Source organism: Ciconia boyciana, chromosome 31 (genome assembly GCF_034638445.1).
Source record: "Ciconia boyciana chromosome 31, ASM3463844v1, whole genome shotgun sequence".
Taxonomy (NCBI): Eukaryota; Metazoa; Chordata; class Aves; order Ciconiiformes; family Ciconiidae; genus Ciconia; species Ciconia boyciana.
The window spans coordinates 1,438,940-1,451,416 of NC_132964.1; the positions used below are offsets into that span (position 1 = coordinate 1,438,940).

At 47.1% G+C, this 12,477-nt stretch overlaps 1 protein-coding gene across 6 annotated transcripts in view; it reads left to right on the plus strand.

Annotated features, from left to right (window-relative positions):
- The window catches only part of BRD4 (bromodomain containing 4), an 84,546-nt gene that overhangs the window by 55,313 nt on the left and 16,756 nt on the right, over positions 1-12,477 (plus strand). For 5 of the 6 annotated variants that reach the window (XM_072848354.1, XM_072848351.1, XM_072848349.1 and 2 more), the window contains 4 exons: positions 144-353; positions 1,023-1,222; positions 3,754-4,055; positions 6,134-6,244. In XM_072848354.1, the coding sequence (XP_072704455.1) occupies positions 144-353; positions 1,023-1,222; positions 3,754-4,055; positions 6,134-6,244 (823 nt within the window). The remainder of the gene's footprint in view (positions 1-143; positions 354-1,022; positions 1,223-3,753; positions 4,056-6,133; positions 6,245-12,477) is intronic. The other variant, XM_072848353.1, reaches the window with a different exon arrangement.

Consider the following 12,477-nt stretch of genomic DNA (forward strand, 5'->3'; position numbering starts at 1 on the left):
GAAATTATCTTGTCTTTGACACGCGGTGTGTTGATTGCTCGGGTAGAGACCACAAGTCCGTAGGGAAGAGCCTGGGGATCACAGCCAGGCTTGTAGTAGCCTACTCTGCCAAACCTTGCGTTATTTTTCCCCTTTCTTTTCAGGACGTGTTTGAGATGCGCTTCGCCAAGATGCCGGATGAACCAGAAGAACCTGTGATTCCAGCTTCTTCTCCCGTGGTGGTGCCACCTCCCACCAAGGTGGCTCCCCCTTCGTCCAGCGACAGCAGCAGCGATAGCTCCTCCGACAGCGACAGCTCATCGGACGACTCGGAGGAAGAGCGAGCTCAGCGGTTAGCGGAGCTCCAGGAACAGGTACCGCCTCCGTCGTGATGGAGTGGGGGTGTCCAACGCGTCCTTCTTCTTGAACTCGGTGGCCTCGGGGACTTTGCTCAGAGCCGTAGACTTTCTAATCGTACAATAGTGCCCCATCAGCTGCAAAGTGCTCCAAAATCGGTCGTTTTAAAGTGAAACACGAAGGAATTGGTGCTTTTCGGGACGGTCCTTCCAGTTCCTGGTAGGACACACAAGATGGTCCCCAACGGCAGGAATTTGCTGCCTGCACTTGGGTGGTGGCTCCTGAGCGGGCAGGACGCCTGGGCTGGAGCGAGAATTTACCCATCGTGGGGGAAGGCCATGAAATAACGAGCAGTCCTCCAACCCCGTAGCCTTATCTCCCTCACCCTCCCCATTCACGGCATCGTTAGCGCTGGTAATTAAAGCATCACGAGTGCCGACGAAGCGAGCAGCCCACTTCTGCCTGAGCGGGGAGGGATACCCATAGAGAGGTTGTCTCCTTCCTCTCGCAGTGGTCAGCGCTTTAATATACAGAAATCACGGTGTGATGAAAAGCTGGAAGAACCGACTTAATTAATAGTAAAAAATAAGAAAGAGTTAGGCAGTAGAGAAAAAAAGTTAATTAATATGGAAGAGGAGGAGGTGCTGGGCAAAAGTATCTTGATCTTGTGTGTGTCTGCCTCTCAGCTTAAAGCAGTGCATGAACAGCTTGCAGCCCTGTCCCAGCCACAGCAGAACAAACCAAAGAAAAAAGAGAAAGACAAGAAGGAGAAGAAGAAAGAGAAGCACAAAAAGAAGGAAGAGCTGGAAGACACCAAGAAGAGCAAAGCCAAGGAGCCGCTGCCCAAGAAGGCCAAGAAAAGCAACAGCAACAGCAGTACCTCCAGGTCAGCCCTCTTCCATCACCTAATCCTTACGTTTTACCGCACGGCACTTATATTTTTGTATTCCCCTTTTGCTAATTAACTTAATTATACGCAGGAGTAACGCCTGTGCCAGGGCTGACTTGCAGCAAGCCCCTGGCCTCCGAGGCGTTGCTCAGGGTCAGGTCCCAACCGTGAGTTCAGCTTCGGATTTTGGGGCTGATGCTTTTCCTGCGTGGCTGCTGCGAACACGCCGAGTACGGGAGAGAGGGGGGAAAAAAAAAATTCACGTGGAGTCGCCCCGTGGGGTCTCAAACCCTTAAATCCTCTTAATTTTTCCTCCCTCTCCCTTTTTTTTGGAAGCTGTAGGTTTTAAATTAAGAGGTAAGATGCCGAGAGCCGAGTCTCTGCCGCTTGTCAGCTGCCGGCTCGAAGGGGAGGCGGGAGCTTGGTATTTAACCCGAGGCGAAAAGGAGTTGTTTGGCATATTGAGCTGTAATGAGGTGAAATTAAGAAAGAGGGAAATAACGAGCAAGATCTTGGAGCTTGTCTCTGTCCTCAGGCCTCACCGCAGCGTTTAGTGTGTTCAGACTTTGAATAAACCCCGGAGGGTACGGCAGCGGATTATTTTAGGAAAATGGACCGTCTGTGACACCATTAACCTCATCCTTTACTAATTCTGGGCTGATTTTCTACCCAGACTGCGTTTAGTAACTGCGTTAGGACTGAATCTGCTGCAAACGGTGGGATAAATATCTCCAAATCGACCTCCATCGGTTTTGAAGTGTAGGTAACCCCGACGGTGATGGCGAGGAGTCCCCGTAGCTGGTTTTTTTTACGGATGCGGGGTTTTACTTCTCCGTATGGGGCGTCGGGCTCTGCAGCAGCACGTTTCTCACTTTCCTGGTGAGAAACGGGCAGCGTCGGTTGAGCCTTGGTCCGTCCAAGCGCAGATCTAAGGAATTCCGCTCCGGAGCTGCTCCTGCTTTTCTGGATTACCTCCTGGAGCCGCTCATCTCTTTGGGAGAGCGAGCATTGGGATGGGTAGCTCAGCCTTGGGGTCTGACAGCAGGTTGAGCTCAGCTTTGGGTGTCTAACAGCAGGTTGAGCCCAGCCTTCTTGTCTAACAGCAGCTTAAGCTCAGCTTTGGGTGTCTAAGAGCAGATTGAGCTCAGCTTTGGGTGTCTAACAGCAGCTTGAGCCCAGCCTTCTTGTCTAACAGTGGGTTGAGCTCAGCCTTCTTGTCTAAGAGCTTGTTGAGCTCAGCTTTCTTGTCTAACAGCAGCTTGAGCCCAGCCTCCTTGTCTTAACAGCGGGTTGAGCTCAGCCTTCTTGTCTAACAGCAGCTTGAGCTCAGCTTTGGATGTCTAAGAGCAGGTTGAGCTCAGCTTTCTTGTCTGAGAGCATGTTGAGCTCAGCTTTGGGTGTCTAAGAGCAGATTGAGATCAGCTTTCTTGTCTAACAGCAGCTTGAGCCCAGCCTCCTTGTCTTAACAGCAGGTTGAGCTCAGCCTTCTTGTCTAAGAGCAGCTTGAGCTCAGCTTTGGATGTCTAAGAGCAGGTTGAGCTCAGCTTTCTTGTCTGAGAGCATGTTGAGCTCAGCTTTGGGTGTCTAAGAGCAGATTGAGATCAGCTTTCTTGTCTAACAGCAGGTTGAGCCCAGCCTTCTTGTCCAACAGCGAGTTGAGCTCTGCTTTGGGTGTCTAACAGCAGATTGAGCCCAGCCTTCTTGTGTAACAGTGGGTTGAGCTCAGCTTTGGGTGTCTAACATCAGGTTGAGCTCAGCTTTCTTGTCTAACAGCAGCTTTAGCCCAGCCTTCTTGTCAAAGAGCTTGTTGAGCTCAGCTTTGGGTGTCTGAGAGCAGGTTGAGCTCAGCTTTCTTGTCTAACAGCAGCTTTAGCCCAGCCTTCTTGTCTAAGAGCAGATTGAGCTCTGCTTTCTTGTCTAACAGCAGGTTGAGCTCAGCCTTCTTGTCTAAGAGCTTGTTGAGCTCAGCTTTGGGTGTCTAAGAGCAGGTTGAGCTCAGCTTTGGGTGTCTAAGAGCAGGTTGAGCTTAGCTTTGTTGTCTAACAGCAGGTTGAGCCCAGCCTTCTTGTCTAACAGCGGCTTGAGCTCAGCTTTGGGTCTCTAACATCAGGCTGAGCTTGGCCTTCTTGTCTAAGAGCTTGTTGAGCTCAGCTTTGGGTGTCTGAGAGCAGCTTGAGCTCAGCTTTGGGTGTCTAAGAGCAGATTGAGCTTTGCTTTCTTGTCGAACAGCAGCTTGAGCTCGGCCTTCTTGTCTAAGAGCTTGTTGAGCTCAGCTTTGGGTGTCTGAGACCAGCTTGAGCTCAGCTTTGGGTGTCTGAGAGCATGCCGAGCTCAGCTTTCGGCATCCCAGCCTCCTGGTTGAGCTTCAAGCTCAAGCTACCGAAGAAGAAGCTGCTCCTTGCCGGGGTGGAAAGTAAAACTATTAAAACCAGAGTGCTTTAGTGCTTACGTTGACGAGGTTAGACCCGAGCGGCTGCTTTTCGGCGTGGCGCTGTGTTCTATAATAACATTTTATACTTGTTCTTAAGTAGTAAGAAGGAGCCTGTGACGGTGAAGAACAGCAAACCCCCTCCAGCCTACGAGTCTGAGGAGGAGGAGAAGTGTAAACCCATGTCCTATGAGGAGAAGAGGCAGCTGAGCCTGGACATTAATAAACTCCCCGGTGAGAAACTGGGCCGGGTTGTCCATATCATCCAGTCGAGAGAACCCTCGCTCAAAAACTCCAATCCCGATGAGATTGAGATTGACTTTGAGACCTTAAAACCATCCACCTTACGGGAGCTGGAGAGATACGTAACGTCGTGTTTACGGAAGAAGAGGAAACCTCAAGGTACTTTTTAAGCCTTAAAACCGGTTTTTTCTCCTTATTCCAGCGACGCTTCCCCGGGCGCCAGGCAGAGGCGGGTAGAAAAAACGACGGGTGCAGGGATTTGTCCAAAAAAGAGGATTTTTTATTATTTAAGAGCCGCTGTTTCTCTAACGTCGCGGCAACGCGGGTAGGAAATCCTGCCGCGGGGCTGGAATTGGGCGGCGCCGATAGGAGGCCGCTAATTCCTGTATCCCCTCTGAAAGGCGCCGGTTTAATTCCGATTAATACCTTTCCAAAAAGCTCCGAGCGGCCCCTTGCAATCTGACGCAAGCGATTTTTCATAAACCCGTTAACGACCTCTCTGAGGGGCGGCGGAGCTCCGCTCGCGGGCGCGGGCGAATCCGCGGGATGCCGCTGGAACCGCCCGGCGGCGGGCGCGGGGGATTTGCTCCGGAGCTCGGCGGGATTCGGGCGAGGGAATCCCCGCGCCTCCCGCCTCCGCTGCTGGAGGAAGGAGAGGGGTTTCCCCTTGTTTGATACACCTGGGGTTTATTTTTTAATGGATATTTTACTATATTTTGCTCTATTTTAATCTATTTCAATCTGGTTTAATATTTTAATCTATTTTAAACCTGTTTTAAACCTATTTTAAACCTATTTTAAACCTTATTTTGAATCTATTTTAAACCTATTTTAAATCTATTTTAAATCTATTTTAAACCTTTTTTATATCTATTTTAAACCTATTTTAAACCTGTTTTAAACCTATTTTAAACCTATTTTAAACCTATTTTAAACATTTTAAATCTAGTTTAAATCTATTTTAAACCTTTTTTATATCTATTTTAAACCTATTTTAAACCTTTTTTATATCTATTTTAAACCTTTTTTATATCTATTTTAAACCTATTTTATATCTATTTTAAACCTATTTTAAACCTGTTTTAAATCTCTTTTAAATCTATTTTGAATCTCTTTTAAATCTATTTTGAATCTCTTTTAAATCTATTTTGAATCTCTTTTAAACCTATTTTGAATGTATTTTAAACCTGTTTTAAATCTATTTTAAGTCTGTATTTTATATCCATTTGTTATATCCATAAATTCCATTTCAATGTATATTTTCTACCCCTTTTTATTTTTACTGTATTTTAAAATACAGATTTCTATAATAAGGTGGCAGCGACGGGGGCGGAAATAAGGGAATTTCAAGGGAATCTCGCGATTTCCCGTGGCCGAGGGGTAACGATTATTTCCCGGGATAAATCCGAGTGGAAAACAAACCCGGCCAAATCCTGGAGGGTTTCTTTATCCTTCCGTACCCGAGCAAAACATTTAGATTTTTTTTTTTTTTTGCCTTTAGTTTAGGGTTTTAGGGGTTTAGTAAAGGGGTCCGACATCGCCGGTGGCTTGAGCAGCTCCTAGGCTGTAGCTGCCTGGTTTTATTCTCATTTAAGCTATTAAAAAAAGGCAATTTTATATTTTATTCCACTGCCTCAACCTCCTGCCCCCTCCTTAGACCGGCAAGTTGATGCACTTTTTTTTTTTTAAAAAAAGGGAGTTTTCAGCCCTGTAGCACGCAGCCACGCGGGATTAAGCACCGGCTCCTGGCTGGGCACAAGCAGGGTGGAGGAGAAGACCCCGCCTTGGTCTTAGGCCAGCCTAAAGCGGCTGGGTAAAGCCAGACCTTTCTACGCCGGAGGGGTTTAGGAGGACAAAGAATGACCTCGCTCGTGCAGCCGGACGTCTGCTGGGACGGGCTTAAATCCCAGCTGGCGCCCGTCGATACGTCCCCATCCCGCTTTGGATGGTGATGCAAGGGGACCCCCCCGTCACTCTTCACCCCGTAAAAAAATCATCACCCCAAAGACCTCCGAGACCCCGCTCCGTCCCAGCCAGCTCAAATCGGCGATAGAAATAAGCAGAGACGCAGGCTTAAAGCTGGGCTCGGCCCATCCGCAGGAACATCTGGCCGCCGCGGGTCTTGCACGGCCCGTGGGGCGGCCGCCGGTGTCGGCAGGGGGGGAGCAGGCAGCACCAGGCGGGACGCGGGGTTATGAATTATCCTTTAACGATGTCGTACTGTTGTCTTCTTGCAGCGGAGAAAGTGGATGTAATTGCTGGTTCCTCTAAAATGAAGGGGTTCTCCTCCTCAGAGTCTGAGAGCACCAGCGAGTCCAGCTCCTCCGACAGCGAAGATTCAGAAACAGGTTAGACGCAGCTTATTTAACGACTCAGTCCTAGACCTGGTTTCTGTATAAATAAATATGTTTTCATTCCTGGCTTGGTCTTTTAATTTTTTTTATTTTTTTTTTTTTAATTTATTTTATTTTATTTTATTTTTTGGTCTTTATAATGAAAAAAACCCAATATACGCAGCCGCCCGTCGCTCGGTTTTGGGCTCGACACAGACAACTTGGCAGTAGCGATGTTGTCTCTGGCAGTTCTTAAGCCCGGCACGATGATTTTTCATAAGCTTTTCCTTGCCAAACTTGGACGCGAGCGCGGGAGCCCAAAAACCAGCGTGCGCCAAGGTAGCTCTTTGTCCGGTTAATGACCTAGATTTGTATTTTTAGAAAAACGCTGTATTTTTCCCCTCAAAGGAGAGGTTTAAAACGTTGTCGCCAGCACCGCTCGCGCCACAGAGGATGGCGAAAGACGGAGGAAACGGGCTTTTAGGTGTAAAAGCCTTTTTATTTTACGGCATCGGGCAGATCTTGAGAAAAAAAGGATTTAAAATTAAATTTTAAATCGCTGGAGCGGCGTCTGCTCTGCGTAACTCTCTGCTTCTCCCTCGTAGCACCGTAGTTTGGGCTTAAATTAAGCTGTTCTCATGTTCTTCTTAATTTTTACGCTTTCCTTGCTAGTGTTCCCTCCTTGGTTTTAGGGAAGCAAAGCTTGTGCCGTCACTTAAAGCTGGTTTTTCCTCCTAGCTGCTAGCTCAGCTTGGACTCCGGAGGTTAAGCTGGGCTTATCCCAGCACTTAAGTCAACAGTAAGACTCAGGCATCTCCAGCAGGTTGGGAAACTGGGGAGATGCACGTGGCAGAAGATAATCTGGATGTATTTTTATAGCTGGAGTGGGTGCGTAGGGCAAACGGCACGGAAAAAAGGAGTAGAAAGCCAAAAAAAATTAAAATAAACCCCCCAAAATAAAGCAGGATTGATCGGAGTCGCCTTTGAGCCGGTGCTGGCAACGCTTCCCAGCGATCCTCCGCTTTTTAGGGATGTGTTTGTCTGGGATAAGTCCGGAGTCGGATAGCTGTGAACACGTTTACCTACTTTAATGTATTTTTAATAGAATCGGGTTTTTTTTTTTCTTAAAGGTTGAAAGGTTTTGAGGGAGCGTTTCAGGGTGACTCGGCGATCGGAAAATTACATTATTTGGTGCTAAATTCTGCCCTGGCTCGATGGGGGAAGGCAAAAGCTGCCGTATTTATGCTCTTAAACGAGTTTTTATCGAATTTCTCTTTATTTCTGCCAAGCTCACGATCGCATCGACCAAAATAAACCGGCGCGACCGGATTTATCCGACACACCTTATCGTGTAGCGTTACCCTTGGCCGACACCAGCTCATCCCAAATCCAGAGCCTTGATCCCGGCGTCCCATTTCTAAATGGAACCCATCCAAAAAAAAAAAAAAAAAAAAACAAAAAAACCAAAATCACCCGCTAAACCCATCCGCTACAAATCCCCAACGTCCCAAAATTGTGGTTTATTTAAAATTCTCTTCCCCCCCGCCCCCAAAAGCCGATGACAGATCCTCAACCGGATAGCAGGATCCTCGACCAGGTTGTATTTCGGGGGATGATTTATAGGGATGATCTCGGGGATCCCTCCGGAGCGCGGCGGCGGGGATGCGAGGTGGGAATTTTCGGGACGCGCCGGTGCCGAACCCTTCGCGTTTCAACGTTAATTAAACGTTAATTAGCGTTTCAACGCTAATTAAAACCTAGAAAGGCGCCGCAATCTCCGTGCCGCTCACTCCGGCAAAACCAGCCTCTGATGGCACGGAAAACGCTTTTTTTTTGAGTCTTTCTCCCCAAACGGCGGCTGGGTGGATGCGGAGGAGCGCGGGTTGCTCTTGCGTTTGAGTTTTTAAATGATTTTGTCCTCTTTTTGGCTGCTTTTCCCCAAATCCGACATCTTGCCGGTGTTTGCCATCCCGGCTGTGAGTATTTGGGATTCATTTGGCCAACGTAGACCGACGTTATCCGGGTTGGGCTCCCGCGCCGGTGCTTGGAAAAGGCTTAACCAACGCGGCTCCGGCACGGATACCCTCGGTCTACGCCGGAGATCTCCCCATCGGCGGATGAATCTGGCCCGTAAGGCTTTGGGTAGGAGGTTAATTAAGAGAATTAATCTCTTTTATTCAATTAATTTCCAATGCTGAGGGGTTTTGGCTCTCCTAAACCATTTTTTTCCCTCCCTTTCTGATAAAATAGACGGTGAAAACCCTTGCCCGCAGGGATTTGCCCAATATCCTTTTAAAAGAGCTTTTAGGGGGCTTTAAGACATTTAAGACCTTTTAAAAGACCTTTTAGGAGGCTTTAAGATATTTAAGACCTTTTAAAAGAGCTTTTAGGGGGCTTTAAGATATTTAAGACCTTTTAAAAGACCTTTTAGGAGGCTTTAAGACATTTAAGACCTTTTAAAAGACCTTTTAGGGGGCTTTAAGACATTTAAGACCTTTTAAAAGACCTTTAAGGGTGTTTTAAGACATTTAAGACCTTTTAAAAGGCCTTTTAGGAAGCTTTAAGACATTTATGACCTTTTAAAAGACCTTTTAGGAGGCTTTAAGACATTTAAGACCTTTTAAAAGACCTTTTAGGATGGTTTAAGACTTTTAAGGTGTTTCAAGACCTTTTGAAAGACCTTTGAAGATGCTTTAAGGCTGTTTAAGACCTTTTAAGACTTTTTAAAAGACCTTTTGAGACTTTTTAAGACATATTTTTGACGCGGTGCGTTTACGATGATGTTAATTTAACGACCCTGAGCAGGACGGGGCGGTTAGTTTTGCTGTTGTATATTCATATATTTATTTTTTCCGGGAGGATAATCGTGGCAATGCCTGCGCTGGCTTAAGCGGAGAATTAGATTTCAAATTTGCTGGTAAGCTTCAAAATGTGCCCTGCAATTTTTAATACCATCTGGCATCTTTAACGATCTAATTTTCTATTCATGGGGCTTTTATTTGCCCACCCAGCCGCTGTACGGTGGAATTACTTTGCGCAATAGATATTTGTGATTTTATAATCGGCGGGAAACGTCAATAACGTGGATTTTTTTTTTTTTTTACCTTGATTTTTGCGTTTGCTTGGGTTTATTGTAAAAAAAACCCGAGGCGGTTAATGCCGACGCGTATAAGCAAACGCAGACGCGATGAAATTATAAACTAGAATTAATTGCAATTAATTGCAACTCCATTTTATTCTCTTTAAAGCGTGGTTTTGCTGCTCAGCGGTGGCTCCCATGAGCTGCCTCTCGCCTTTTCGCAATCCAGAGCTTTTAAAATCGGAATTATTTTTATTTTACCCACTTGAATCCATGCGATGTCTCCGTCCCTCCGTGTAGCTGGCGATTAAACGTGTTATTTTATTAAATCGGGAGCGTTTGGCCAAAAATCTGCCGAAACTCTGAATACGGGAGGCTTCAAAGGGAGGAAAAAAAAATAGTAATACTGGTTTTGTAGCGTAGGAGATGAGACTGAGCCTTTGCCTTGAGCTCTGAGAAACCAGAGGTGCTGATCGAGAGGGTTATTCCGGTTTAACTTGTTGTAATTAGCAATTAGTGGATGCAAATGACCTCAAGCTCCATCCTGGAAGCATCGAGGCAGAATTTTTCGCTTGCAAACAGCCGGGATCGAGCTCTCCGAGCCGCTCGGATGCTTCTCCCGGCTTCGAGCATCGGCGCTTGGGCTGGTTGGTGCTCAGGCAACTTCAAACCTGGCCTATTTTTGGTAGGCACCAAATTTTGGGTTACCTAACGGCAAACCAGACGGGCGCTGCCTGGTCATCCTCACCGCTCGGCTGAGCGGGGTTATTTTATCCGCCAGATATTTTGGGAGATGCTTCCCAGGACCCCCGAAAGATCGGCTGGGGGGGAGAAATCACGCAGCTGCGATAATTAATAGTAGCGATGAAAACTTTAGCAATTAAATCCGAGCCTCAGTTAGTTTGCGGTCGCTAATTTTGCTTTTCTTCTGAAATTTCCTGAAAGAAAATTGCATTTATCTGCGCGTTTTATGCCGTTGCGTAAACGAAAAAGCTTTGCAGCTTGCTCAAGGCTTCAGCGGCGCTGTTAGGTTTTATGAAGGATTAAAAGCCGGGGTTAGAGCTGGCTCAGCAACGCTGGAAAACCCGTTTCTGGGGTTGCGGAGCTGCTTTCAGCAAATCTTTTAAGTGCTTCTGCTAACGAGTTACCGGTTCTGTCTTTAGGAGGAGAGGCGTTAACGTAAGGCTGGGTTAATAGTCGGCTAGGACTTGGTGGCGTCTCAAGAGTTGACGATCCGTCGGGTTTAATTCCTGGGTGCCTGGGTTTAATTTGGTGATACCTGAGTTTAAATCGCAGGTACTTGTTATTAATTTAAAAGTACCTGGGTTTAATTCAGAGCTACCTGGGTTTATTGCAGAGCTACCTGGGTTTATTGCAGAGCTACCTGCGTTTAAATCGCAGGTACCTGGGTTTAAGGCAGAAGTACGCGGGCTTAATTTAGAGCTACCTGGGTTTAAATCGCAGGTACCCGCGTTTAATTTGGAGGTACCTGGGTTTTATTCGCAGGTACCTGAGTTTAATTCAAAAGTACCTAGAATTTGCAGTCACCTGGGTTTAATTCAAAGGTACTGGTGTTTAATTTGCGGATACCCAGGTTTAGTTCAAAGGTACCCGGGTTTAATTCAAAGTTATCCAGGCTTAATCCGTGGGTACCCGGGTTTAATCCGCAGGTACCTGGATTTAATTCAAAGTTACCTGGGTTTAATTCGCAGGCACCCAGGTTTAAATCACAAGTACCTGGGTTTAATTCAGAGGCACACAGGTTTAATTCAGAGTTACCTGGGTTTAATTTGCAGCCACCTGGTTTTAAATTAACGTTTTAAATCACAGGTACCCGGGTTTAACCCACAGGTACCTGTAGCTGCCACTGCGGCGTGGGCACTGGTGAAGCTCAGTCCCAGCCACCGAGATAGACCCCATGTCCTCCACACGCTGGCTTATTTTAGTGAGTTTTAATCCTAGATCCATTTTTCTTTGAGTTCGAAAGAGAGGTGGATTGATTTAACCCAAGCATTCATTTTTTCAAGCCTTTGGCTTGAAAATTGGCTCCTTTTTGCCACGTTCCTAGGCTCGGTTTCTCTGCCACGGTGTACGATAGGAAGGACTTGGAGTCCCTCGGTGACCTACCACGAGTCTTCCGCCAGCTCATCGCCACCTTTTTGGCTTGGCAGGAGAGGACGGAGATCTGTTAGGCTTGGTTTAGCCGTATTCGCCCATGGCAAGGTGCCACGGCGCGGGTCCGGCAGGTCCAGGCAGGAACCGTGGCCGTGCCGGTTAATCTTGACTTAGGAGAAACTCAGATCATCATCGGCTGATAGCCGGCGTGCAGGCAGGGAGTCGGGCAACAGGCAGCGAGGCATCGCGTGGCTTTACACCGCCGCAGGCAGCACCTCTGTGCCGATAACGGTGCCAAGAAAACCCCAGATCCCTTTAGTTTTACCCTAGAAACTCTTCCCGATCGTCTTGCTCAAGGACGGGTCTCACCGATAAGACCCCCACGTGCCGTACGGCATCTCGTGGTTACGCCGCGGGGTTCCGGTTTGCCGGCGGCACCGCGTCTTTGCCGCGGTGGAGTGGTTGTGCGGGCTTCAGGTTGAGCATCCCCTCCTTGGGTGCAGCATCCAACACCCCGTCAAGCGGCTTTTGGGTCAAATTAAGCAAATTTTGGTGTATTTAATGGGATTTGGAGAATAACAGCCGACCCGGTCGTTCCCCTGGTAGCGCCGCAGTTGCCGGCGTGCCCAATTTTGGGAGGATTCACAGGGTCCGTAGGGTGGACGAAGCCACCGCTCTGCTCTCTTAAGAGCAGAATTAGTTAAAATGAATATTTTCCGCTAAGAAAAACCCATCCACCGCGAAATCCAGGAGGCCCCGTCACGGCTCTGCAATAGAGACCCCCTTTTGTATAAAAAAAAATCTGTTTATAACCAATATTACATCAAAAAGTTGCTTTTTCAGTGTTTTTTTTTTTTAAACTCGAGTCGCTTTTAGCATTTATAGTATTTTCCCCAAATAAGTTTGTTACTTTCCCGGGAGACGCAGGGGGAATTAGGTGGGATCGTGATTTTATTGGAATGTATAACTGCATGTTTTTAGCAAACTTGTAATTTTAGATCTATTTTTTTCCTAAATGCACCAAACTTGGAAAAAGGGGATGAATTTAACTACG